Genomic DNA, 26,129 nt, shown 5'->3' on the forward strand with positions numbered 1-26,129 from the left:
TCCAAATCAAATGCAAATGTTTTCCAAGATTTTCAAAATGGCAGGGGAACAAGTTTAATTTCCTCAAACTATGACCCAGTATATTTGGCCTACGCGTTGCAGCATTGGCCTAGCACATCAGAGTACGAAAAAGTCACTTTTAAAGTTTTCTTGACCAGGGAAGAAAAAGGTAAATAGCATAAGTCTTTACCCTGTAAATTTCAATCAAAATAAAGTTGTAATTATAATGAATGTTTTCCTAGGATGGGTGAAATGATTTTTCTGACCTTTTTATTCATCTTGACGTAATTAGAGGACCTTCAGTGTTGTGCTTTTTTTTTTTTTTTAACTATGAGCATATTTAGTATCTAAATTCCATTTGTATTTGCCAGTCGTGTAATATAGCTTATTGTTCCACATGCACTAACAGCTGTCCAAGAAAAAATATTTTCTATAATTCTTTAATATTAATGAGTCCAAAGCAATTACACAGTCAAGAGAAGCACACGCATCTCTGTTGGGTAAACAGTTGGCCAACATGCAGTAAACTGGAGTAGCAACATATGTAGTCCAGTTGGGTCTGGTCCAGGCTGTATGATACTTAATTGCATAAATAGATAATATAGCAGTGATGAATGTGTTAGTGGGGTGTGCAGTATATTGTGCTGTCTTTATTTAAAATTGTTTGACTGCCAAAGCATCATGTAACCTGTTGTAATTTCATGTTTTTGTTTGGACAGGCAAGCAATAAGTTGCTAAAGAAGCCAAAGCAGGGCAGCTGACACCCTGTGTGCATTTTCATACAGTTTTCCATAATAGAAGTCTAAGTTCTGTTTTTAAATAAAATATTAAAAATTGATAGGACATGAGGTTCTGACAGTCTTCAGTCGTTTCAGTCTTTCCTGAATTTGCTTCTGTGGTTGTGTGGTCAGTTGTTGGGAGTATATGCAACTGACTTATTCTTAGGGGGTTGTAAAAGAAGAGATTGTGACCTTGGGTCGTGTTCTTTACCTGCTGTTGCGGGTTGTTGCTAAGCTATTTTTTTTTTGTTGTAATCTTACGTTGGATTCCCAAGATTTAGTTTAGTCTCTTCTCTGTTCCTTGTGGAGGTGAACACTAGAAATGCAGGTTACCCCTCTGGTAATGCAACCGTTTCTCAAAATGGTTAGTGGCTGAGACCAGTGCAAGTGTTGGTTAAAGATTTTTCTTTTAAGATTTAGAAAATGTATTTTAGGGTCTCTGAGGTCCTTTCCCCTCTTCTTTGAGTCCTTAACATCTGCCAGTCCCTGGCTTCTGGCCTTATTGTGTAGTCTTTTCCTATTTGGAGGCTGTATAAACATGAGCCATTAGAAATGGATAGATTCCTTAGGCTGCCCTCCGTGGAGCCCAGACAGACACCTGGCCTAGCACGAGTGTTACTGTGAAAATACAGTGCTGCTATGATGAGTCTTGAGAAGAGACGAGCTGTGTGGGGCTAGTGAAACTGAGGGAGAAAGAGGACTTTGTACTCTCTATTTCTTTACAATAGAAATTGTCAGGAATAACCAGTGTTGCACTGAGCTGTGTGTGGGAATGTGCAATTTAGGATTGATAATACCCTTTGATAATTGTACACGCAGGAAAATTCATGGTTTTTCCTTGTCCGTGTGCAGTGTGCACGTCTCTTATAGTAGTAATACGCAGTGATCCTTTTCAGGCTTGCTGCCTTGAAGTACAACATGCACTCTCAAAGAGCGTACATGCCTCGAGCAAGGGTCACGACATGTCTGGGGCAGAATGAGGGAGACTTTCTGTTCATGTCGGCATTCGTGCTTACTCGGTAGGACTTGAAGTTTGCATATTATGAGAAGCTCTTATTAAGCTTTATATATTCAAGACTTGCTACTGCCTGTTTATGGTAATAAATTACAAGATCCTGTGAATTCGATGGAAAGAATAGTTTGTTCATGTTGTTTTGTCCTTTCATATTAGACAGACAAGCGCAGTAAGTGCTAAGCTAGGTAAGACTACTTTATGCAGATCTTGGATGAGAACAGCAAATTGAAACACAATCAAAGTAACAGGGATTAGATTTCGTAGCCAAGCTACGAGTGAAGCGCCTGCTCCCAGAAGCGCGCTGGGTGTGCTGGACGACAACAGCTCCTCTACCAAAAGGAAAAGAGGGCTGGCATTTTCTCCACCTCCTCTCCATCACGTCTCTTTCCCAATTCGTACCATCCCTGTTTCACTGTGAGCTCTTCGGCTTGCCTCTCTCACCTTGTGAGACTAATCTACTCTGCGTTTGTGTCTGCTGCTGTGCATCAGGGTAGCTGATGGAGGAAGAGGGGAACTGAGTTAGGGCTGTTTCCGCAGCGAGTGCACTGTTTTTCAGAGACTACGTTGCAGCAAAGATAAGAAATATCTGAAACAAAAAACAGTATTTTTTTGGCATTTATTGACTTTCTTAATTCCTTTATCAACACTAAGCTCTGCACAACTGGTTAAGTGTTCCACAGGCTGTTTCCTCTCCTTAGTGTGATTATATAGCATTTCAGGACTTGAAAATATTGTATGGGCTTTTTACCAGCGACCCTTCACAGCATGCCTGCGAGGCAGGCAGGTAAACCCTTCTGTCTCCATTTGTATAGAAACAGGAGTGAAGTGGTTAGTGCTGAGCTTCATATTAAATCACTGACATGGGCATTAGCTCTTGGGTTCTACTTAAAGGCAGGATGCTAGGCTTGATGCTTGCATGGCTGGGCTTGCGTGACGGACTTTGTTCCTAATCCGTTCACCTGAACCTGGCCTGCTCGCATCTGTACATTCCTCCTACTACAGTGTCTCATTCCTCTTTGTTCTGGGCTCTGTCCAACCTGTTTCCTTCTCCCAGGAAGAAGATCCTAGCAACAAGAAACCACTGAGCAGAGCTTTCAGCACCTTAAGCAACTTGCCCTTGTTGCTTACGTGCTGTTGTGAATTGGACCATTGCCATGGACATATTGTCTCTCTGATTTTATTATAATCGGTGCATTATTATTTTTCTCTTTTGTTAACCAACAGAATTAAAGTCTGGGGACCTAGAACTCTTTTTCTTCCTCCTTCCCTGTTTAGCAAACTGTGCACATCAGTAACCACCCACAAAAGAAGCAGCGTGTAAATAAAAAGCCAGTGCTCTCCGCCCTTCACTTCGTTCCACATCCTTTTCTCAGTGTTCAGAGAGCCATGACTCAGACTGGGTTTAGAGAAGACAACTTGCTAATCCCCTCCCTGCTACAGAGAATAAAATGGCATTTCATTCCAAGCTCTATTAATGCGCTCGCTCCGGGGATAAAGCAGCACTCCCAAAAGGCAGTGGCCAAATTTTTTTCCGTTGCGTTGTCTTTGTCTTCTTTTGAGTGTTACATTTAGATTAGCTTCTGAGGATTAAATGTTATTACAGTCCCTGAATCTGTTAAGGGGAAGGGGAAAAAAACCATCAGTAAAGAGGTTATGGCTTAGTGCAGGCACTCTTGATTTATCCTCAAAATGCTGTTTTTTTTAATTTGATTTATTTTCTTTTGTGAAGGTGCTCTTATCTTATTTTTATTTTATTTTTGTAGCTGTTAAATTTGGATGCGAGAATTGGCATGGATGGGAGTGGGCATCCAACTCTCTCTTTAAAAGGTAAAGCTAGGAGTGGGGTGAGGGGATTAGGAAGCCGTTAAAAGATAAAATTGTTCTGAAGCTGAATTTCCCTCTGAGATCTCCTTAAAGTTTACTGAACCCTCTTTGAAGCTGCTTACCGAAGGCTGTGTTGCTTTGCATGTTGTGCCAGGAGCACTGCGTGTGCTTTGTGCTGTTATCAAGGAGGGCATAAAGAATGTCTCTATCTTATCCTGATAGAGATCAGCCCTGAATCTGCGGCAGCTTTCCAATGGAGAAACTGCCAAAGAGATTTACTTCATATGGGACTTAATATCTAAGCGTTCCATTTAACGGTCCTAAGATCTATAAACTTAATGGGCATCAGTATTTAAGGTGATTATGTTAGAGAAACTGGCAAGCAGTAAGTATCCTCCTGGGCTGAAGGTGGAACAGAGAACCAAACTGCCCCAGTGTGGGCAGGGCGCTGGAGAGTTCGTAGAAGGGCTGTCTGTGGGCGATAGGGCGTTTATGGCTCACTTTCAATGCTCGTGGAGATGAAGATCTTATGAAATTGCACGACGTTTTATGGTGTTGATGGGCAACACCATCAACGGTATCCAGAGCGTAGAGGAATGTTCCCCCCCCCCCCCCCCTCCTTTTATTTTATCGTACTTTTTCTTGCTTGATTGTGTAGACCTGGAAAGTTTATAAGATAGTTATGTGGTGATACTTGAGTTTATTAATCTTGAAATCTATTGCAAGGCCCCAGCTATTTCGATTCCGAGCTCTGAAATAGATGTTATGTGGACAGTGGGGAAGCCCGAGGAGAAGAAGGGTAGAGACATAGTTTTCAAATAAAATTGCTTTGGGAGTTCTCCTATTATTAGATTAGAGAGATGATTAATTCAGTGTTGAAATTAAGAGCCTCTGCTGCTGTAGAGATTTGAGAGTTTTCGGGCATAAAAGACTGACTACTGCTTTGAGCTCATCTGCAGCCTTATCTCAGCATAGCGCTTTTGTACCCTGCAATGATGATACCTTCACAAGAGAAGGGTTTGGCTCCATCCCAGTCCTTTCTTTCCCTCAGCGCTTGGTTTGTGTTAGTTTGCAGTGAGTCTGCTCCATGTAATCTTCAAATAGAGGGATTAATTATTAGACAAAGCTTTGCTGTTCCTTATGGTTATAAAGTCGGTCTGTAGTAGGAAATTGCTGAAACAGGCTCTCAGGAATGAGTCTCCCCAAAGTTGTTTCAAAAGTGAGTAAAAGAGTAGATGGGTCAGTTTTAAAACACTTTCTAATTCAGGAAGGCCCATTGTTAAGCAACTGTTTCCACCAGTGCATTGATTTCCAATCATTGTGTATTTCGCTACCTCTTTAGCGATATGGTGTGTGGTAATGAAAGTCCAATATGTGCAATGGAGTTGTGTAAATGTTCCACTTAGCCCAGGTTATCCTTTTTGGACTGATTTTAATTCTTGAAGACTGATCAGTTAGCGTCTTTTATCCAAGCTGTCATATCTTCTTTCTGAAGTTCAGTTCCTGGGGTTTACTAAGAAGCTGTTTCTAAATAAAATATTTTTTGTCCAGTTAGTAAATGATCTAGTGTTCACAATATCATCTTTTCTCGCATGCGTGAGGAGGGATAATAAATAAATCAGTTCAGTGAACCTAGATTGCAGTTCTGTTGGAACTGAAAAATTGGTATAAAATGTTAATATGTATTTTCAAAGTTGCAAGAGCCTTTTTTCAAAGGTACATTGGTAGAACTTAGGAGTTTGTAGAATTAAGAGCTGAATAGCAAAGACTGGAATAGCACAGCAAGAGGTGCCAAAGACTCCATGTAGTGGGATATTTCTATTGCTATTGATTTTTTTGCATGGAAAGCACTTGTATTCTGTAGTAGTGTTGCTGTTATAAAGCCCTTAGATCAGGGTTTGTTGGCAGGCCAAATCCAAATTGTTTTCAAAAGCATGGATATTCATGCAGCTGTTGCAACAAAACTCAAACATACTTTGCGGAGTACGTGAAAGACCACTGCCCTCAGTCTGTGTTCCGCCGTGCGCTGTGGTGGAAGCAAGACTTGTGCAGGCTTCAAAGTATCTTATTGTGTGTTTAGATGCAATGACAGGTCCACAGCAGAATCAGGAGCTTCTTGTGCCTTTGCTCCCTCTCTCCCCTTGGCTTCAATTGGGAAAGGTATCCTGAATGTTAACTAATGACCCAGCTCGTCTCTCTCCTGATATGTGTTTGTGCCTCTGTCTTGCTGCGTGTGTGTTTTATAGCGTGCTGGTGGTAGTGGCATGGGGCTGATTTGTAAGGGATTGAGGCTAAAGTTGTCTGGGGAAGCTTTCCAAAAAGAGTGGGGAATTAAAGATGTCAGAGGCAACAATGCCTGAGAAGCCACTTGTTACCGATGAATTAATGACTTGTTTGCTAATTAGCAGCCTAAGGCAAAGTTGAGGTAACACTCCTAACAATCTGGTCATTAATTCAGTAGCAACTGATTTCAAGGGCAATGTTGCTATTTTGAACAGTAATTGTATTCCTGGTTATGGATCATATGCTCTGTGCAAAATGTCTGTACTTTTGATTCAGAGTTTCCTCTCAGAGATGGAGGGATGATAGGAGTGACCAAAGGCAAGTACTGATGGAGGAAATTTGAGAAAAGAAATAGTTTGTTTAGTGGGTCAGAGCATCTGTATCCTAGGACATCCTCTGTCCATCTGTTGAAACGCCCGCTGAGGCCGGCCAGCTGTGCACACCCTCCAGCCTGGCGAGCTGCCTCCCCAGGGGAGGCTGGTGCTGCTTGGTGTTCCTGGCTGATAAGAGAGTGAGTTCCTCTCTTCCCTTATACAAGGAGAGAGAAATAATCTCTGCCATCTCATTGGGCTTTGACTTCCCCTCTTTTCTTTTTTTGATGTGGTTTTGATAGTTCATGAAATCTCTCTGATAAAATATTTGTTTGAGTCAGTAACTGTCTGTAGTATTTGTTTTAAGGCTGTGGGGCCCCATCAACTTTAGAGCCTCAAGATAGGTGATACTCAGTCTGATGTTAGAGGACCTTGCTGGGGTTGGCCCTTCCTTCCTGCCCTTTCTTTCTCCCCGCTAGTCCTGGCAGCATCTCTTGTCTGCTTGCCTGGGACATGCGCCTTGCCACACCAGCCAGAGTCATGCCGAATTTGGCACAAAAGTGACATTTGGAAGGCAGGAGCGCTTACTTGTGTGAACTCTTTGGGGATTAATATTGTTTCTTTGGAGACAGGTTCTCCGCATTGCGCTGATGGGGGCTGAACCACCACTAACCACGGAGTGAGCAGCCTGAAGTAGGCACAGGTTTCGTTAACTCACCAGAGACATTTCATGTGCTCCTTTCTGAGCTGAAAAATCAGTCTGTCTAAATTATTTTCTATAGGAACTTTTTGGACTCTGTGAGGACTTCTTGAGATGACGACGTTTACTTTGAGGGGAAAAAACTAAACCAAAACAAAACCCACCTTAAAGGCTTTATATTTACTCTCTGGAAGCAACAAAGCAACATTACCCATATTCTCATGGGGGATGAGTAGTTCTTAATGGGGATCTTGCTGAGTCAGTACTCAGCAGATTGCACAGCATGGTAAAAGGTGGCACTGGTTTTGAAGATTAGCATGTGTGCACAGAAGCAAGGGGACCTTTTAATAAGGTGAATATTTAGCTTCAGATCCCACCAGAATGTCAATGCTAGTAGCTTCGTTCTTGCCTTCAAATTTTTTCTCTGCATCTTTAGCAGGATAAGCCACTCTGTCAGTGAGGAATATATTGATGGCTTTTTGTTGTTGTTGTTGGGTGGTTTTTCTTTTTTGGTCCATCGCTGATGCCCCTTTGTGTAGTCTGATGTGAAGAGTGTAACTGTAGGGATCTGGTATAGTGCTTTGTGGCATTTTAGGAAAGTAACTGCTATTTAAGTTAGTGGTCAAGGTTTTCTTTTAGAAAGAATGCTTTGCTGGCCCTCTGATACCATTACAAGATCTTTTCCCATAGGAGGAATGTACTGAACCTGTCTGTGTCTCATGGCTACATTAAACCAGCATATCAGATCTTCAGTTTTTTTTCTTTACAATATATTTTGTTTTTTAATATACCAAAAAATGCAAGTCCACCATTCTTCCAGTATGCAGTTCCCTGGTCGACCCCCAGACATTATTGCACTGACTATCACTATGTATTCTTAGGGCCGGTAATGCATGCGTTCTGTAAGCTGCGTGCCTTCCCTTCCTGAGCTAAGTTCTTAATCAGTTTTTAGATGTTGTTTCTTTATCTTAAGAAAGAAAATCCCTATTTGGGTCACTTGGTGGGCTGTGTGTTGTTTTCAGATTCAGTTATTGCTTGCTATATTGCTTTTCTGCCTTGTGGGAGCTGAGCCAGCTTCCTTTTCTGATTCAGAGAGCTCCTTCTAGCAGCAAGATTCTGACTCATTCCTGCTTGGCTTCCAGAGACCATTTTGCTGCTAACTTTAGGCTCTTCATCTTTGCTAGTCAACTTTTAGTAGCTTGGCATCTTTGGAAAGAATGGTGCATGGCTTTTCGGGCAGGAGATCCAGTTCTGTTAACTTCTGTATCTCTTGGCAAGTTAAGGAAGAGGCTGTAGTTTCCCTCTTCCAAACTGGCAGAATTTCTCTTAACTCAATATTCTGCCATCATAATAAGTAAAAAATTTACATCTAAATGTACATTGGAATTATCTGCTTGTGGGGAAAAGTCTAATTATTTTGAACCACTTGCCATCTGCCATGCAGAGTGCCAATAGATGTGATTAGTAACTGGGTCTGCAGGTTCAGTGGGACAGGGACCATGCCATCCTACATGATTTTGTGCAGTATTTTGCATATTGCCTCCTTCCCCCCTCCCGCCCCCCCCAAAAAAAAAAAAAAAAAAAGAAAGACGTATCTGCATCCTTAGGGATGATAAGGCAGCCAGTTAAATTTTGCTGAGACTGCATCTGACAAAGGAGAATGAGGAGACAAAATATGAAGTCTTTCAGGGCAACCTGTTGGTTAAATGGGAAATGACTGCCTGTATTTGGGACTAAAGCAAGTGAAAGGACAGGAGTTCATGTGGTATTTGGAGAAGATAAGCTAGAGAGCTGGAACGTGCTTTGAGCAGGTCACGCAACCTCGGTGCATCAACTTCATCGCTGAAATGGGGAGAATACTGACTTCCATCGGTTACCCAAATTAAATGTTGCTAATGCTATATAAAACTGCTGAATATTAGTTTTATTCCACTTTGTCTCTTTTTTAGAAGGGTGTTTTTTGTTTCATGAATTAAATGTAGTTGGGTTAGGCTATTTTCATTGAATGGACTATGGCGACAGAGCAGGTTGCTGACACTATTGAGGTTTGGACGTTTGCGTTAACTTTTGTGCTCAGTGATAGGATCTAATTATTTACATAGGAGAAGATTTCAGAACAGCTTCTGTGTGCTTGTGATTGCAAGGAAAGGAGGTATCGGTACTGATACTGAAAGAGGACGAGGGTGAGCTGAGTGCACGAATTGCAGTGGGGGATTGGGTGGCAGCTTCAACATGCTGTCAAAACAGGCGTGGAGGTTGGGAAGTACGTGAGTAATAAATTTTATAGGATCACGGAGTCACCCAGAAACATATAGTACCTTATGAATATGCATTCGTTAGGCACTTCTATAGGCAAGCTAGTGAAAAAGGCAATCAGGTGGCTTATTCCTGAAATGCAGCTGTCTAGGCGAGAGGGGGAATGTTGCAGCTGTGCCGCAGGCAAACGCACGCGGGAAAGATTTAGAAAGACGGGAATACAGCTACTACAGTATAACTCCAGCTGAAATTTGAGGGTAATGTCCCCATTCTCATGAAAATTGTTACAAGAGTTCACCTTTCCTTTTCATCAATCTCCTCTTACTTTGCACGCTATATTACTACTACTGGCTTTGTATTCGGTCCAGATCAGTGACAAAGCCTGATGAGCAGTGTTTTGAACGCATGCAGCTGATCAGAAATATTTCCTTCCTGATCACATCAGTTTATCCTGATGGGGCCTGCAGTTTGTTTACACTGTGCTAGGTTAGGTAGCGTAAATATTACTGAATTTTTAGTAGACGCTTGGATATCTATTAAGTTTCTTCCATTTCTCTTGCCAAACAGCTGCAAAATAACTCTTTCTTCTTTCATTCTAGCCACGTTACTGAGCTGACCCACAGGGTCAGGGAATCCCGTAGGATGTAGTGAGGCCTTGGTGTTTGCGTTGTAATGGCGCGGCATCTTTTAGCCCGTGCTGAAAGTTAGCTTTCCTGGCTGTTTGTTCTGTGGTGATGAGTTTGTTATACGCGAATGAAATGCTTCAATTGTGTTTAATTTTCTGCTGTAAATGTCAAGGATGCAATAATGAGAGAAGATGGAACCTTTCTATGTGCTGTGCATTGCATCCGTCTGGAGTTATTTTTCTGACATGTTAAAGAGAAACCATCAGTGAGAGCCAACTGCTTCCCAAGGGAGAATACAGTTTTACAGGTCAGTTAACCACTTATTGGTTTTTATATACGTACAATACAACACAGTAGCACACTGCATTTGTGTGAACAAAGCATCACCGAGCTTAATCTGAAATGCACATAATATACCCTATTTATGCAAACACCCTAACCAGCTGTGTGACAAGTCTCTGATTCCTTCCTGGCATGCAGAAACCACTGCTGTGTGCCCTAGGCTTTGCTCACAGTGTCACCAGCACACCTCATTGCTGACCTGCCACTCTCCAGGCTCTATGAGATAGTTATAGTGGTGACGAACATGGTGTAGATAAACCTAGGTTTGCTCAAGCTGGCTCAGACACAGGTGGCAATCCAGTTATGCAGCAGAGAGTAGTTAATCCAGCTGTTGGTGGACTTTGCAGCCTAAGGGGAATTTCAAGGAACCTACAGGGAACCTGCCCTGTTTAGGTTTCTACCTGCGGCTCTGTACTGGAGCTAGCTACTCTAAAGTTGGCTTATACAAGGGATCCTGCATGTCTTTTGCTTTTCGTTTTCCTAGTACATGTGCCTAAATGTCTAAGTTTAGACGCCTACAGCCTGAATCTTGAATTTCTTCTGAGCTTAAATGGTTTACCAGAGTAAAAGGTAAAAAGAGGATCTTGCTCTTAACTTTGTCTGAGATCACTGTTCTCCCTGGTAAAGCCAAGTGACAGTGTGGTAATCACGGCAGAGCTATGGGTATTTTGGCACTAGTCTAAAGAGTTGCCAAGCCCTGAAGCATTAAAGCTGAATCTGCACTTTGCTAGTCTAATTTTTCAACTGGGTGGAAGGAGCAGCAAATACATACGCATCTCCCTGTTCTCCTTGACTTTCCAATCCTGAGCCCATGCTTTTCTGAAGAGGCAAGCTGTCAGCAGCAACAAGCACTGAGTAGCCATCATTGTGCTGTGTTTGGAACTTTATGCCTATAGGGTCTGTATCCTGATGATACTGCCTTAATTAGTTCTTGCAATAAGTGTGTGTGTGTGTGTGTGTTTGAAAGCTGTGATGCTCCTTGATTAATTGCTGGATGTTTAGACCAGCATTCTTCCTGCTAACCCAGAACTCATGATGGAAATTCTCAGAGAACTTTGCTTTAACCTCCCAGGTGCTCAGCACTTCTTCGTAAGGTTTATGTCCATGCAGAAATGAATTTACCGAGACAAACGAATGCAGTTATTGACCAGAGCAGCCATTACCTGCCTCTATTGAACAGCTAGGAGAGGGTTAAGAAGAAAACCTCTTGTGAGCCACTAGATTGGCCCTGACTAAGATGAATGTCTAATTCACTCCCAGCGTCCTTACTGCTGCCAGTAATAAAAAGCTTGCTTCACATATTCACCCCACTGCAAACGTTTCTCTTAAATTAAATATCAAGAGGACATATAATAGCACGATTCCACGCCAAGCCAATATTATCAGATTGATGTCAGCAGTGATAATAGAAGAAGGATAAGTTGATGAGATTTCATTTATTAAATAAAGTAAAGGGAATACGCAGTGATAGAGAGGATTTGGTAACTCTTGATGTGTCAAAATGCAGCAAGATCACACTCATTCTGTGCTTACCTCAAGGGATAGCAGAGAGAAGGATGTCCTTTGTTTCATTTTAAGAAAACCTCTCTCTCCTTTTCCAGACAAAGACCTGATTTAGATTGCTCGGTGGGAGGGGGAGAGGAAGATGAGAAATCATGGATTTTGTGTGTACATACCTTCCTTTCCACCGGGCAGCAGAGAAGCAAAGGTCTGTTTCCCCAGTATGATAAGGGAGACAGGGCTAACGGGTTTTATTTCTAGCATCATCCTTTCCTCTTTCCCACCTGTCATCTTTTCTCTTTTCCTCTTCCTTTAAACAGAGGAGAGCATGCATTATTGGTTTGATCTTTCATATTCTGTTTGTCTTGCATTTGTCTCTGAGGTGTTGTCAGAGCTCATCTCCCGTGCTTCACCGTCCGTGGATGGCATCCTTGTTCCTCCCATCCCAGCCCTTCTCTTTTGCCTTTTTCCTAGCTCCTATAGATGAGCCTCTTGCATCTGTTTTGATAGTAGTGGTGGGAATCGTAACAAGCTCTTTTTTAAACAGAGGGTAATTGCCTACCCTTTTCTGGAGGTAGGATGCTATTCTTAAAACGATGACCGGTTTTATAAGAAAGGTCTAAGTGTGCTAGTCCCCTGTTCTTTCTATATTCTAACCTCATCCCTATTCCACCATATTCCTTCCCCTCTTAAGAAATAATAATAAAGAAGCTTCAAAAAACCAGACATGCTTACCAAGGGTAGTGTAGCAAAGGGTCAAGATGATGAGTTTTTATAAGGGGCAGTTATTGCCAGGAGCCTTGAGCTGGGCTGAGGTTGAAGGGAGATAGCTGACAAAGATCCACCTGCTTTGGCAGTCAGCCTGCCATTGCTATGTAGGGATGTTAAACGCTCTGCTGGGCTCTACCAGGTTTTTCATGTTTAATTCCTTTTCCTTTCAGATGTGAAGGAGTAAAGCCAGGCAACTGTAAGGTGCGTCTGGCGTATAGCGCTGTAGTTCCCACTTGCATGCAAATGCTGCAACCTGAAGTTAAAAAACACTTAATATAAACAGGAGAGTGACATCCCCTTGAGTCAGTAGATAAGAGCTAGGACAGTAGTGCTTGCTGTGCTGGGAGGAGAGCTCCTCAGGCATTTGTTCAATTCAAATAGCCTTTTTTGGTCTGGATGGGCATGAGAATTAGTCTGCTGGACATGAGTGGCTTGTGTACTCCCTACCTCTGCAGGATATGCTTCCTTGCCCGTGAGCTTGCATTTGCTTCTAGACTCAGTTTCATGGATCACGCTGCATGGTGGGGCGCAGTGACGGTTATCTCCTGAGCAGCACTAGCTTCCGGCGCTAAAGTGAAATGTCATTCTCAGTAGGATTTAACTGGTTTTGTTGAATTTCCAGTTCACTTGTTAAGGCATTCATAAATTGGCTTGCGTGATTTCTGTTGATAATTGCCTTAACTGACTTTGCGTTACATTGATTAGTTTCTCTAAATCTGTTTTGGGAAGCTGGTGCTATTGAAGCCTAAATGGAGTCTGAGATTTTATTTTGAAGAAACAGCAATTTACTGATGCAAGGAGAGATTTTTATTACAATTCTGGGTGCCTGGAATTCAGTTATCCGATAAATCCTCTATGTTGTGGGAAGCGGCATGTACGAACACTGATTTAGGTACTCGCTGTGGAGTGGATGCTGTCTCGTACTGGTTGATCCCTTGCCTCTGGTAGGCTTTAGGCAGTCACAGGCGTTCAGGGGCTTTTTGCTTACCACTGCTTGGCTTTTAAATAGTCCTCCGCTCTGTGGACTGAGTATCAAGGTGTCTCCTAAATAAGAGAGCCACAAACTTTGCACTACTGTCTAAGCTTGCAGATAAGTCCGAGATTCATATTTACTCTAGGCAATGAAGACTGATGCTGTAGGAGGTACAGTGAAGGAAGAGATTAAAAAAAAAAAAAAAAGGCCTAATTGCCTTTGTTGGCATGGAGAGCTATGGGAATCTTGAACATGCTTCTAAATATTTCTCAGAGATGTTTGTATGATATCATTCAGTTCAGATGAATATAGACCATTTTGTGACATGCTGTACCTTTTTCCCCTCCTGGCTGTCTGCATGGAAATTGCAAAATGCCCTTCAATTTAATGTGACTGAGTTTAAAAAACGTAATTTTAAAAGTCTTAACTTTTTCAATGAATTGAGGGATTTGATGGTATTTCCTGACCTGGTATTGTTTGGTATCGTTTCCACTGTCTCACTGATTTGATTAGAATGATATTAAAGTTAGTGACAGAGCAAAATGCCAACATTATGAGTTTCTGAAGCTCTCTATGGGTTCTTTTCCATTTCAAAATTTGAAGTTTTTTTTTAAAATACAGATTTTTTTTTAGAGGCTTTTATGATGATATTGTCTTGAACATACAAAATTATAAATGCACGCTAGCCTCTAGGGACCATATATGGAATATATATTTCTCCTAAAGGCTATAAAATTAGAAAAGGGGTGGAAAAAGAAGTCTATGTGGTATTTTTGGTGGTTTCTGATCTAACCGTTGGTGTTTTATAGGGTGACTGTTGTGATGCTGCTATTACATTCTTAGTCTGGCCGCACATGTTGGCAATATAATTGGGGGCTGAAGAAGTCTCATTTGGAGTATGTCTCAACCAAACTATTTTGAGGAAGGGACCTGGTTGCTGATATGCAAAGGACAGAAATTTTTTTCCCTCTTTTGTTCCTTTTCCCTTGCCTTCCTGAGCACCCTACAAAGATGAGCATGGTTTGGAAACTCAGGTCTGAGCTCTCCAAAACCTTTTTGGAAGATCTTGGCTTAAGATGTTAAGATTCCTAGAAATCTGTTCATTTTACCTGACGGAAAGAAACTTGCTCCAGAAATAGGTCAGGTTTCCTCCGTCTGACTGTGAAGTGTTATTGCTGAATGGGCGACTGTTGTTACTGTGGCAGTGAACATATCATCGCATGGCATTTGTGTCTGCCTGTAGCATCGAGTGCTTTGGAAAAAAGAGGTGCACCTGAGGTTTGAGCACAGATCAGTAACCATACTGGGGCAGAATATGCAAGGAATTAAGTGGGTTTTTGTTTTGGGAGGCTGCATCTGAGAACTGCTATGCCTAAGCATATGTTCAGGGTCCTCATATAAAGCATGCCACGGCAATAGTGCTACAAATTCCTGCAATTTGTGTCTGCATGTCTGTGCAGCTGATGACACTATTCGTTAGTGTGTTAGTGCTGTTGTTGCTGGCAGCATTTTGCAACGACCTTCCCCTTTATTGGTACTGTTGCTGACGATGTGCCATATGTACACGTGCACGTTACAGTATATGTAGAAACATCTCTAATTGTTCTTGGGTAGCTGTTAATGCCACTTATGGGGTATGAGTACTAATTGCTTCGGAAATGCAAAGAAACAGATATCTAGTCTTCCTATTATTCCCTATTTTTCCTAATCACTAGGAGGACTGTAGTGTTTCCAACCATGCTGAATTTTTGGAAATGCTTAAATAGATGAGAATTCAATAGATTGAGGTGACTCATTCAACATGTCCATTCAGTCCCCCATCAGACTGTTGCAGATCTTCTGCAGGCCCAGCCAGGATTCCTAAGTTCTGCCAAAGATTTCTAATGTGACTTGGGGAATTCATTGAACCTCTTGGAATTGATTTTCCTAGCTGTAGAGGAGAGACGATGTTTTATCTAAGGATAACACACAACCTTCCTCCTTCCTCAACCTAGAAGGAGTATGCTTGCTCTTTCTGCTAAGTACTCTGGGTTTTTTAGCTGAAAGACACTGTTAGCCGTTTGACCCCCTTTGATGAGTGCTGCTCTTACCTGTTTCTTTATTTTTTAGGACTAGGTGACTCCAAGACAAAACCAGTATTTGTGCCACTAGGAAAGCAGTAGTAAGTAGATGAGAACTCCTCTTCACACCTCTTCCTGTTCTTGTTTGCTCTGCAGGAGGAGGAGCACTGATCCTGTCTGTGCAAGGCTGCAGTCTGAAATTTTGAAGTGCTACCAAGAAAACAGACATGAAGTACTCAAATGCTCGGAGCTGGCTAAGGAGTATCAGCGCTGTGTTAGCGCAGCTCAGAAGGTAACAAAAACTTCCCTGACTTAACTGTCTCTGCTATCTTGTTTTGCACAATGTTTTCTTAGGAGAAACATCTCTATGTGCTATGATCTCTATCGGTCAAATTGCACTGTGCATAGAAAACAGATTTTCCTCAGGATCTGCCTTTTTACTCTCACATCCATCCCACGTTTCCCATTCACAATGTGGTACGTCCCAACATCACTCCCATCAGCACGTGCTGTTGTGCTGAGCTGGCACCAGGACAGTAGTATTGCCACTCCTAGGTTTCAAAGTGAGTTGCAATGTTTTTCTCAAGTTTTACCATTCTGAAACCGGTAGGCAAATTCATTTTTACCAGTGTCAGCAATATTTTGAATGGACTCTAAACATCCTTGCTCCCATTATGGGACCTCGCAATTGGAAGGCTTGCTTTCTTTCACTGCTGTGTGAGGAAAGCTTCTTTCAGAGATGCAGAGCCCTAGTAGCTGCTGTTAATGCCTTAGGACTGTGGCTGCTCAGCACCTTGGAAGAGTATTACGCCATTTAAGTAAAAGGGAGAAAGGAAAAAATGAAGTATTTGGATGTTATGACTAGGATGGTCTTGAGGGAAGTGACAGGGAAGATGTAAGCTGCTGCTTGTGATGTCCAGAGCATAAAGGATGCTGGTCCCCGTGCGAGAATTCTCTTGGTCAGATGTCCCTTAAGGACCGACTTATTTTGTGTGGAGAAGTTCTTCAAAGGGTGCTGAGGCTATAGTAGGGTGGGTTTGAGGAAAGGGATGGAGCCTTCTGGGAACAGAAAACTTTGAGACTCCTCTCACGGGATTACTAACGTGAAAGGGAGGGAAGGTGGAGATTTCATAGAAGCAGTCTTTCTCTGTCGTATTAGCATTGTGAGGGGAAGCTGTATGCCTGATTTAAGTATAACATGAAACAAGCTGCCAGCCGGCTCCCAGAAGCAGCCCAACAGAAGGAGATGGGAAAATTGTCAGGATATATTAGACCAAATGTTGTTGCTAGTCCTAGTGGAATTTTTTTCCTTCCTGTTTACAAAGAAGGTCTTTGTATGTCTGCAAATCAGCAAGGTTAAAGCTGCCAGGGAAAGGGCTTTTCTCTGATATCTTTAAAGTCCCCAGCTCCCCAAACGTGCGATTGCTTTTTCTTTCTCCGCTTTAAAGTAAAGTGGTGCCTGTGCTGCTGCTGCACAACCCAGGCCCTCTGTTGCTGTGTGCGGAGCGCTGGTGCATCTACTGCCAGCCTCCCTTACCTGGTGCTTCCTCCTGGCCTGCTGTAAATCAGGCTTGTAGCCTTTTCAGTGGAGTATATCTTTAGCAAATGCATTTACCAATACATCTTTATTGCATGCGGTGCGGGCGGAATGTGATTACCAAAGAAGACAGATTGCATTAAACTTCAGTGTTTTTGCAAGCTGCGGCTCCAACCCGCCGGAGAAAGGGGCTGGGAAGCTGCCAGCCTTGAGCCCCAGCCCGATGTTATTAAAGAGCAAATTGGAAGCTGAATGACTGGTAACAGCAGAGGGCAGTGAAGGATCCTATTAGCTTGGAGCTTTCTTGGATTTGTGTGGTGGGGTGGCTTTTTGGTATGCTTGCTTTGTAACCCAAAAACTGGGGGTGTTCTTGGTTCCCAGAGTGTCCACTGAAAGTTGGAAATATTTTTCCTGCTGTTTTGGAAACTTCCTGGAAGGAGCAGTGCCTAGGACATTAATTTTCTCTGGCTGATGGCAAAGTGACAGAAAAATCTACTTGCTGTGTAAGAAGGGGTAAGAGAGACTAGGAAATGGGTAACTGAGTCTCACGGCTAGATATAGGTATTAAAGGATTCTGCAAGAGCGAATTAAAGCAGAACTTACGGGTAAGCCAGTATCTTCTGTCGTTGCCTTTATCCAAGGACAGCTCGAGCCCTGACGATTTGCCTCGCTGCTCGTACTGAGTACTGTGACTCCTGAGATGCAGGTAGCAAACATGAGCTCTTGTGTTTTTTTCCACAGGGACTTTAAATCTCCCTCCTCCCTTCCCCTTTTAAGCTATTATTTTTCTTTAAGCTTAAATTAGCGTCTTCTACCAAATGGCCATCAGTCTCATGCGTTCCTTGTTGGAGAAATTCAGGTTGGAGGAATTTGGGAAAGAGGGGACAGGCTCTCTGTTTTTTTTTTTTCCCTTTTTTTTTTTTTTTTTTAAAAGCTTCTTTTTAAATACAACTTGTTTTCCAGGACAGGAGGATGTTGTAATCAAAGCTGGATGTGTGACTTCAGCTCACTTGCATGCTGGTGATTTTGTTCTTCTGCTTTTCACTAAAGATTTTATAAGGCTTGGTGAATATTCTTTAATGAAGCATCTGGTTCTCTGCGAGTTTCTTTTGATGGCTGGTAAAAATGTCTCCAGGGTGCAGTATACATTAGACTCGGAGAAAGAAAACTCTAGATTTCTAGAATGAAAATTACAGCTCACAGTGGATGACTACAATTCCTTGCATCTTCCCCCTTACTGTGCTGGTTTGAGCCTGTTCCTTTGGGCACCCGTTTCCCCTTGCCTTCTGCTTTGCACATCTCTGAGCCAGGAGGTTGGATGCATCCTCAGTTACTTCTGCCCCGCGGACAAATATATCAAGGAATCATTTTGTGAGTTTTGAAATGTATTTGCTGCTCTCATGTCCTGTGCAGGCCCTCTTACTGGAATAAGTTAACTTTGTAGTAGTGCTGATGTGACCGATGTTACCTGTTATGTGTGTTTTCTGATCGTCAGGGCTTTTTTTTTGTAGTCAGGGGAGAGAAATAGGCACCGCTAGAGCACATCTAAAATAGGTCAGCTGAATTGCCATCCGCAAGTGAGTATTCCTCCCTGCTGCTTAGGAGGCATGCCTAGACCACGAACTCCAAAGTAAATGCCTATATTGTGAGTGTTTGTGGAATTACGGGAGCTGGATCCTGTTCCGATCGTCAGCGCTGTAGCCGGTGTGCTCTCGGCTTGCCCTAACTTTCCCCTTTATACCATGCTGAATGTTAAGTTGCGGTTGTGTCGTCATTGGCTCGCGGCGGCGGCATCAGCCCGCTTGGGCTCTCTGTTGCTCGCTGCATCCTGAGCTTTGCTTATGTTGGAGTCCGCTGGCTATGTGTTACTGTAACGTCTGCTGTTTAATTTAGGAGTGTTTTATCTTTTCTGGTGGTCTGTTTTCATGGCTCTGCAGAACTTCAGCTACGGCATAAAAATCGCTGGTTTTAAATCTAATAAAAGCCGGGATAATGGGACAGCTGTGGGAGGGGCAGTTCCCATTGTGTCTCTTCAAATTGCCTGTAGTTTATTGACCGCAAGTTTCACTAAGAGCTACTGCTGCCGTTAGATAATGAGAATTGAAAATTGCTGCTGCTGTTTCCCCAAGGTTTTATCTCGTGCCAATGAGGAGAGGGTGTGGAAGGAAAAGGAGAGTGGGCAGTGGAAATCTGGGTAATTTCTTACTTGGAGTCCAGATGGAAGGGAAAAACAAATGAATTTTTTTTTTTTAATCTGAATTCTATTACTGAGTAGTTTTCCTCCCCTTGCAAATGTGCACTGACATACGAGCGTTTTAGAACATTTGTGTGACCCCGCTGCTTCCTTCACTTCCTGTTCGCACCCGCAGGCAAGTCTGAATTTCCCGAGAGTTTTATTTGGTTAATTTGTTACATAATCAGTACGTACAAGGGGATCTCTGACCAGCTGCCACTTGAAAAATGTGGCCTCTGGTGACCCATATAGTAATGTGATTTGAGAATTTGAACGGTACCTTCTTCTGGCACGTGTGCAGAAAAACATGTCCTAGCGAATCGCATGTATCCCCTTTTCCCCCAAGTGCTCTCTTAGTGTGTCTTTAGATGCCTGCCTTTCATAGAGGGACCGAACTGAAATTTTAGCGCTCTAGCTCCTGGCCAAACCAAGTTATGAAGAGCTGCATACTCCGCCACATGTATTCCCTTGTCAATAGGAGGTGTATACATTGAGCTGGGAGCCATTCATAATTCTGCAGTCGTCTTCTCTCCCTATTCTACCTCCAACTACTCACGAGTCTGCTAGACATAACAGACAAATGTAAACCTGCTTCTATTAAGGCTTTAGGGCTTGTCTACATAGGGAAATTACAATGCAATAAACTGGAGAGCGAGTTTATTGTGCTGCGACGTCTCTGTGCATGGGCTTTCTCGGTTTGTGATGGAGGCGCAGGGAAAACTCGCGCTCTCGTTTGCTGTGAGTCACTGTGCTGGGCAAGCAAGCCCTTGCAAAACGCTCTGGTCCGCCTAGATTCCAGCAGAGGTAGACTTTTAACGTAACCTTGAGCATGCTGCACTCTCCTTTACCCCTGACTGTAATAAAAGGTAACGCAATCAGTCTACTGTTCCTAGTTTTCCAAGTCATCCTTGTGAAAGCCTGGGCCCTGTTTAACACACGGGGCAGAGCGGTGCAACTCTGCCTGAAGTTTGCTTTCAATTTGTGGGCGGTGACCTGGATTACTGCCACCCAGAAGATGCAGCAGATATGGCCACGCAGTGTCCCATCCTGATCGAGTAGTTTCACTGGAGCGTTTTGGCTCCTGCTGGAGCACGGCCTGCTGGGAGCTGTCGTTTCCGCAGCCTGAATCTCTCTCTCCTTAATAGAATCAACTTCAGGATGCGCTGGATGCCACGGGCTGCACTGCAGGTATCTCCGATCATCAGGTAGTATTAAGCTCTCTCTCTATAGAGCTGTTTCCATTCTGATGGATTGCAAAATGCTTTATAGACTGTTTATATAGATTTGGAGGTAAAGATGCAGAACGCATGATTAGAGGAAGAAGACTTTGGCCAGGTGTAGTGAGGAGAGTATCCGTGCTTGAGAAATGCCAAGATTTTTTTCTTTTTCTGAGATTCCTCAGAGGTACATCTTAGCTGTTGAAGTCTCATAGAGAAGATCTAAATATATCACACAGTATGCTACTTGAAATACAGTTTATCTAACTTGGAAGGCTTTAGGGTTGTTGGAGCTTTCTGAAATTCAGCTTTGTGGTTTCAGATAAATCTGTGTGTTTTGTATCTGGAGGAGGATGCTCAGCCATCCTCTGCCAGCCGTGTACCTGCCCTACCTTTCGTCTATGTGGCCACGTTCAAAGCAAACATACCTGTAAAGTGTTTTTCTTGCTTTCTCTGTAAAGTCAAATCTATTTTTTAGTCTTTCTTTCTTCCAACCTTTATTTGTGCAAACGCCGTGGTGATAACACTATCGGAGGAGTTTATGACTCAATAAATGGCCCCCACAAGGGAATCAGTGGAGAGGCCACAAACTGCAGGCAGCTGCTGTTTATTTAGTCATAAACAGAGAGAGCGGCGCTGGATTAACTGTACCCAAGCATTCCCCAACCTGTTATTTGCAAAGGTGAAAATGATCCACGTTTTGCTTCTAATTATAAAGGGTGGAAATGGTTATTATTTTGATTTCGAAGCAGCAGTTCCCGATTCTGGTGGCCCTGTGGTCCATATTCAAAAATGTTTCATATCCCCAAGAGATCGTCAGCGGATAAACCGAAAATATAGAGCTGCCTGAAAGGATGTAAACCGCCATCTTAATATATGAGGCATGTCCCAGAGTAAAATGCTGGCCTGCTTAAAATGGAAATGGCTGCTGCATACCCCCTGTATTTATGAAGCTGAAGGCATAAGTTCTTTATTTGCTCTGTATCACAACACTTCGCAAAGCCCTGATGTTCCCCAAAGCCTGGCCTATCGTCAGCACTTACTAACCCACGTGAACAACTACCTTGCTCTACCTGCTGTTTGCAGTCCACGTATTACCTAAAGCCCCAATGTGGCACCTTCTGGAATTTGTCATTTTCAAAGAAAACAAGAGCATAAATAAGCTTAAAACTTTTCTGCACAGTTGGCTCTCCTTCAAGGCTCCTCTTCCAGCAGCATTTAGTCGATACCCCGCATCTCCTTTTGCTCTTGAGTTCTTGTATCCGTTGCCTAGTCTGAAAGGAGGATGTGATGACCCCATTTCTCTTCTCCAAAACAGTCTACCACATATATGTATTTTTGAATTTCTGTTTTTTGGGGTTTTTTGTTTCTTTTTTGACATTGTTTCAATGAAGCAAGACTACCTTTGGGTCTAATTTCTCTCTTTAATGTTCTGGTCTCAGGTATATGGACAGGTAAAGTTAATTTAAATTTGTATAAATATGCATAGATCATTTTGAAGGCAACTTGGTTAAAAGAGGAAAAAAAAGGACGCTGTTATTCTTGAATTTGAACTCTTTGGTATTTTACCACATTTAAAACGTGATCTGTGCTACAGCTCTATTTGATTTGAGAGTTGGTTTACCTGAACCAGTATAAAAACAGTCTGAAAATCTTCTGTAATAAAAATGCTAGAAGAGCTAGCCAGTCACAAATGAGAAGTCATAGTATTTGACTTTGCACTGTGATGTGGTCTTTGAGTGGGTGAATCTGAAAAGCTGCAATTGAAGCTGAGTATCGTAATTTTAGGCATGGTAAGGCCAAGCACTATCAAGAAAGGACTGCCTTTCTCTCCTGTACTGCTATCATAATTTTTTTTCCCCCTTCAATTAGTGGGCATATACGTGGAGCTACTGTATCTAACAGGATTCCCTAATTCTCTATATGGTGTGATGGTCAATGTTTTTCTGAGAACAGTAGCCTATATTTGACAGAGCTTATCTGGTATGGGAAATAGTTGCCTGGGAGTGAGGGAGTGTTGTGATATATCATGCTGTTTTAATACCAAATTATTTTTTCCACGAAAGATTTGTAGCACTGTGTTGGCAAGTTGGAAGTGGAAATTCTTACTCAGATTAATTCTGAGAGACTGATGACCAAGCAGTCTTGGGCAGAAGGAAGTTGATTTCCAATTTTTAAACTATGTGTTTTGCTGCTGAAGTTAGATTGAAACAGATCCACAAAAATTGCTGTCGATAGCAGCTCCTGGCTAGAAGCACAAGGTCAGTGGTCAAATGCCTTCACGCTTTCAAGAAGTTCCAGAATAGCCCTGGCTTTCATAACTTTAGCGCTAATGTTAGATCCGTTCCCTGACAACTTGGCTGTAACTTGGAAAATTATGTCTGTGATGCCTAAGTCCTTGTGGCAAACCGGGGAAATGGAAGATTTGTTGTGTTCGTTGCTGGTCGTAGTCTGCACAGGGTGGTTTCCTGCTAACATGCAGTTTTCAGTTTTCTCACGCCATCCATCAGCTGGCTTTTTTTAGTGGGTCTTGAGGCTGGACAGCTTGAGAAGTAATAGTAGGATTTAATACCTTCACCAATCATTTGAATCTGCCTGTGTAGATGGCATGTAGAGGGATTATTCTGGTGGCATTGGTCCTAATCTGGTGGAGTTACTACCAAGCAAACAAGACCATTATAACTAGCCTTTTTTTTGCAGTGCCAAAGAGAACTCAAGAAGTTAATGAACAATGGGACAAGCACTCTTATTAATAGGAAGTTAAGCCTTTTTTGGGTCAGAACTACGTAGTATTGAAGGAGAAAGCTTGGGGAAGTTGTCCTCGTGCTGCTTAGTTATGTTTACTGTCCCCCTCCTCCCCCCCCCCCCCAAGGATCTCTGTCCAAGACTGTGGAGCATTTGTCTTTCACAAAATCTGAACTTTACGGGGAGATTTCTTTCTGCCTGGTGCCTGCATTAATTATTTATCATTTTCACTGCTTTGTGACGCTGTCTTGCTGTCTAACGCTCCTCCTTCCCTGGAGATATTTCCTAGAATACTTGAAATGCGTCCTAAGCGTTTTAGTGCTGTTAGTCCTAGCTGGACCTTCTCAAGCTATTTTTTAAATAATCTTTCTGCTCTTTGGTGCTCCAAAATAGGACCAAGAGGTGTTGAAGGCAGTGTGTCACAGTGATTTGAACATGGTCCTAGAGTCAGCTCGGCTACTGATACTTTGTGATCTGTGGGCAAGAAACTTGATCTTTCGGTGATAACATCTTTGTGGGATGTTAAAGGTCTTTGTGAGGGTCTTTAAGAGTTGGTGAAAGGCTCTTTGAGACCTCTGGATTCACAGAATGCGTCCGCAAAAATGCCACGGATTGGAATTAGAATTTTGTTACCTTTGCAAGGTAACGAAAGTGAGGGAAGTGGTTACTGAAGGCTTGAGTTAGATTGGTGGCGCAGCATCACGTGTGTCATGTTGTTTCTAAAGTTGGAGAAGCTCATAGCTCTACTGCATTAAGCCCAAGTGTGTGTCCAGAAATGCAGACAAAATTGTTTTGACAGTGTGTTCGCTCTTTGTCCCTGCTGAATGCTGATTTGTCCTGTATAAATAGATTTTAGGTTCAGCCGACCTCCAGCTCTGAATTAGTCTAATAAGGTATCGTAGGTAGGGTTTAAAGGTCATTTTGAGAGCAGCTGGTTGCCTGCATATATTAGGGGGAATGATTTTAAAAACAATGCTATTGGAAAGCTGTTGATTTAACTTTTTAAATATCTGTAGTCTGTAAAATCTCTGCTCTTCTGCCTCTGTCCTTCAAGCTCTCTGCTTGCCCTCTGCCTGCTTATCTTTCTGTCATTTCCGATTACCTCCACCCATCTGCCTCTGCATTTTATTCCACTCAGTTTATCAGTCCACGTTTGCTGCCCACAAGGATGGGTTTTATTTTCCTGAGCAGATCATCTGCTGGGTTACTCCACTGAGCTGTGTAAAAGAAAGATAAGGGTTACTTGGTTCAGTCTGTCACTAAAGCAATATTACATTGTTCTTTTATTGGGGGACTGCGGGCTTTGAACAACATCCAGTGCATCGGCAGCCTTTTTGTTTGTTTGCAGATACCTAGTTCCTATCTCAGAATGAATTTAAAGCTTGTGAGAGGAGATTGTGTGTGTAAGATTTTTTTTTCTTTTTTCTTTTTCTTTTTTTTTTTTAACTACAGAACAGATGAGTGCACAGTGATCGTTCCAGCTTCCTCTCTATGGAGTGTATGCTTCAATCTTGACCTGGTCTAAAGGAAAAGGAGAATCCTTTTCTTCGTTTGCTCCATCTTTGGATTCTCTTTTGAGTTTGCCAGCAAGGGCAACGGTGGTTCCAAGCATTCTGGTGATCCTTGTGTTGTGGACGCTGTCTTAGAAACTGGAGGGAGCACCCGCTCATCCAGGTCATGCAAGTCTTTGGCAGGGGGCAGCATTCTTTTGCCAAGTTTGAGCTAATGCTTCTCACTGCAGTTACTTGCACCAGGTGTATGGGTTCCTGGACCTTTGAACTGCCTTTCCAGGAGTTTGAAGCTTGGCTTCCAGGGTTATATCCTCAGGAAATTGGGTATTTGAACTTAATTAGATAACTGAAGCTTAAAAATTAGGAAGGTGATGGCAGATGGAGCATTTTCCCTCCTTCGTTCAGATCAGACTGCTGTAAAGTTCTTACATTTTGTATATTCTGTATATTTTCCAGTTTAGAACTGTGCTCTGTCCCAACTCACTGTCTGAGCTATTAAGTTTCTGACTAGGAGAAACTAGCATGCTGGGTGCTTCAGGATTGGAGGGAAGTTCAGACGAAAAGTATAAGTAAACACATCTTCATGGTATAAACTTCAGGAAGAACTACTTAATCTCATGCCATTATACGCCTGTAAATTTAAAAAAAAAAGAAGAAGAAAGTTTCTAAATATTAAAAAAGTGCAGTTTTTATCTTCTAGCTGGGAAGCAGGGCAAGTAATATACTCTGTTTCAGTTACAGACTTGATAACTTTTTATGAAAGAAGTTCTTTGACAGAATGGGAGAATTTGTCACTGTAGAGAGATTAAGATTATAATATGGAGGGAGACTTGTTGATATCTGCAAAGGAATTTGAAAGGAGACTGGATGACTGCTTGTTTGCCCCATCTTGGTGCCATCTGAATCCCATGTTTCAGCATGTTTGCTGGTTTCTTTTTGTGGGGGAAGGAGGGAGAAAATGGATACTTCCTCTGAAGCACTGGTCACAGGTAAACGCAATATGTAGGTGAGCTACGTGGGTGTTTCCAGTTGTCCTTCAGTCCAGCACCCAGCTGTGGTGTCTTCTGATAGATTCAGGTGCACACCAACTGCTGAGTTTGAACGTAAGCAGTTCCCCAGGCCATGTTAACAGGAACTGTTGAGAGCTTTTTCGTCAGTAGTGCTAAAGGTGGCCTGCTGCTTAGAATTATCGTCATTTAATAAGCCCCATAATATTTCTGGGCCCTAGGATGTTGGCAGTGCCCTTTATCGCTGTTGTATTTGGGCTTTTGGTACCAACTCTAAGCGTGCTCAGGAATATCTCGAGGCTCAGAGAGTGTCCTGAAGTCTTGTAGAAGTAGGTAATCATTGAAAAATGGATTGGACACAGCGATTCAGATAGTCTTCCTAGCTGTATATACCTTGAGCTGAAGTGATGAAGGCCCTGGGATAGGGCTGAGGTGCACT

General features: G+C 42.5%; 1 protein-coding gene across 2 annotated transcripts in view; it reads left to right on the forward strand.

The window, feature by feature from the left end:
- Positions 1-26,129, forward strand: part of CHCHD6 (coiled-coil-helix-coiled-coil-helix domain containing 6) — a 116,256-nt gene that overhangs the window by 62,245 nt on the left and 27,882 nt on the right. For both annotated transcript variants that reach the window (XM_068907613.1, XM_068907612.1), the window contains one exon: positions 15,597-15,732. In XM_068907613.1, the coding sequence (XP_068763714.1) occupies positions 15,597-15,732 (136 nt within the window). The remainder of the gene's footprint in view (positions 1-15,596; positions 15,733-26,129) is intronic.

Source organism: Struthio camelus, chromosome 14 (assembly GCF_040807025.1).
Source record: "Struthio camelus isolate bStrCam1 chromosome 14, bStrCam1.hap1, whole genome shotgun sequence".
Classification (NCBI taxonomy): domain Eukaryota; kingdom Metazoa; phylum Chordata; class Aves; order Struthioniformes; family Struthionidae; genus Struthio; species Struthio camelus.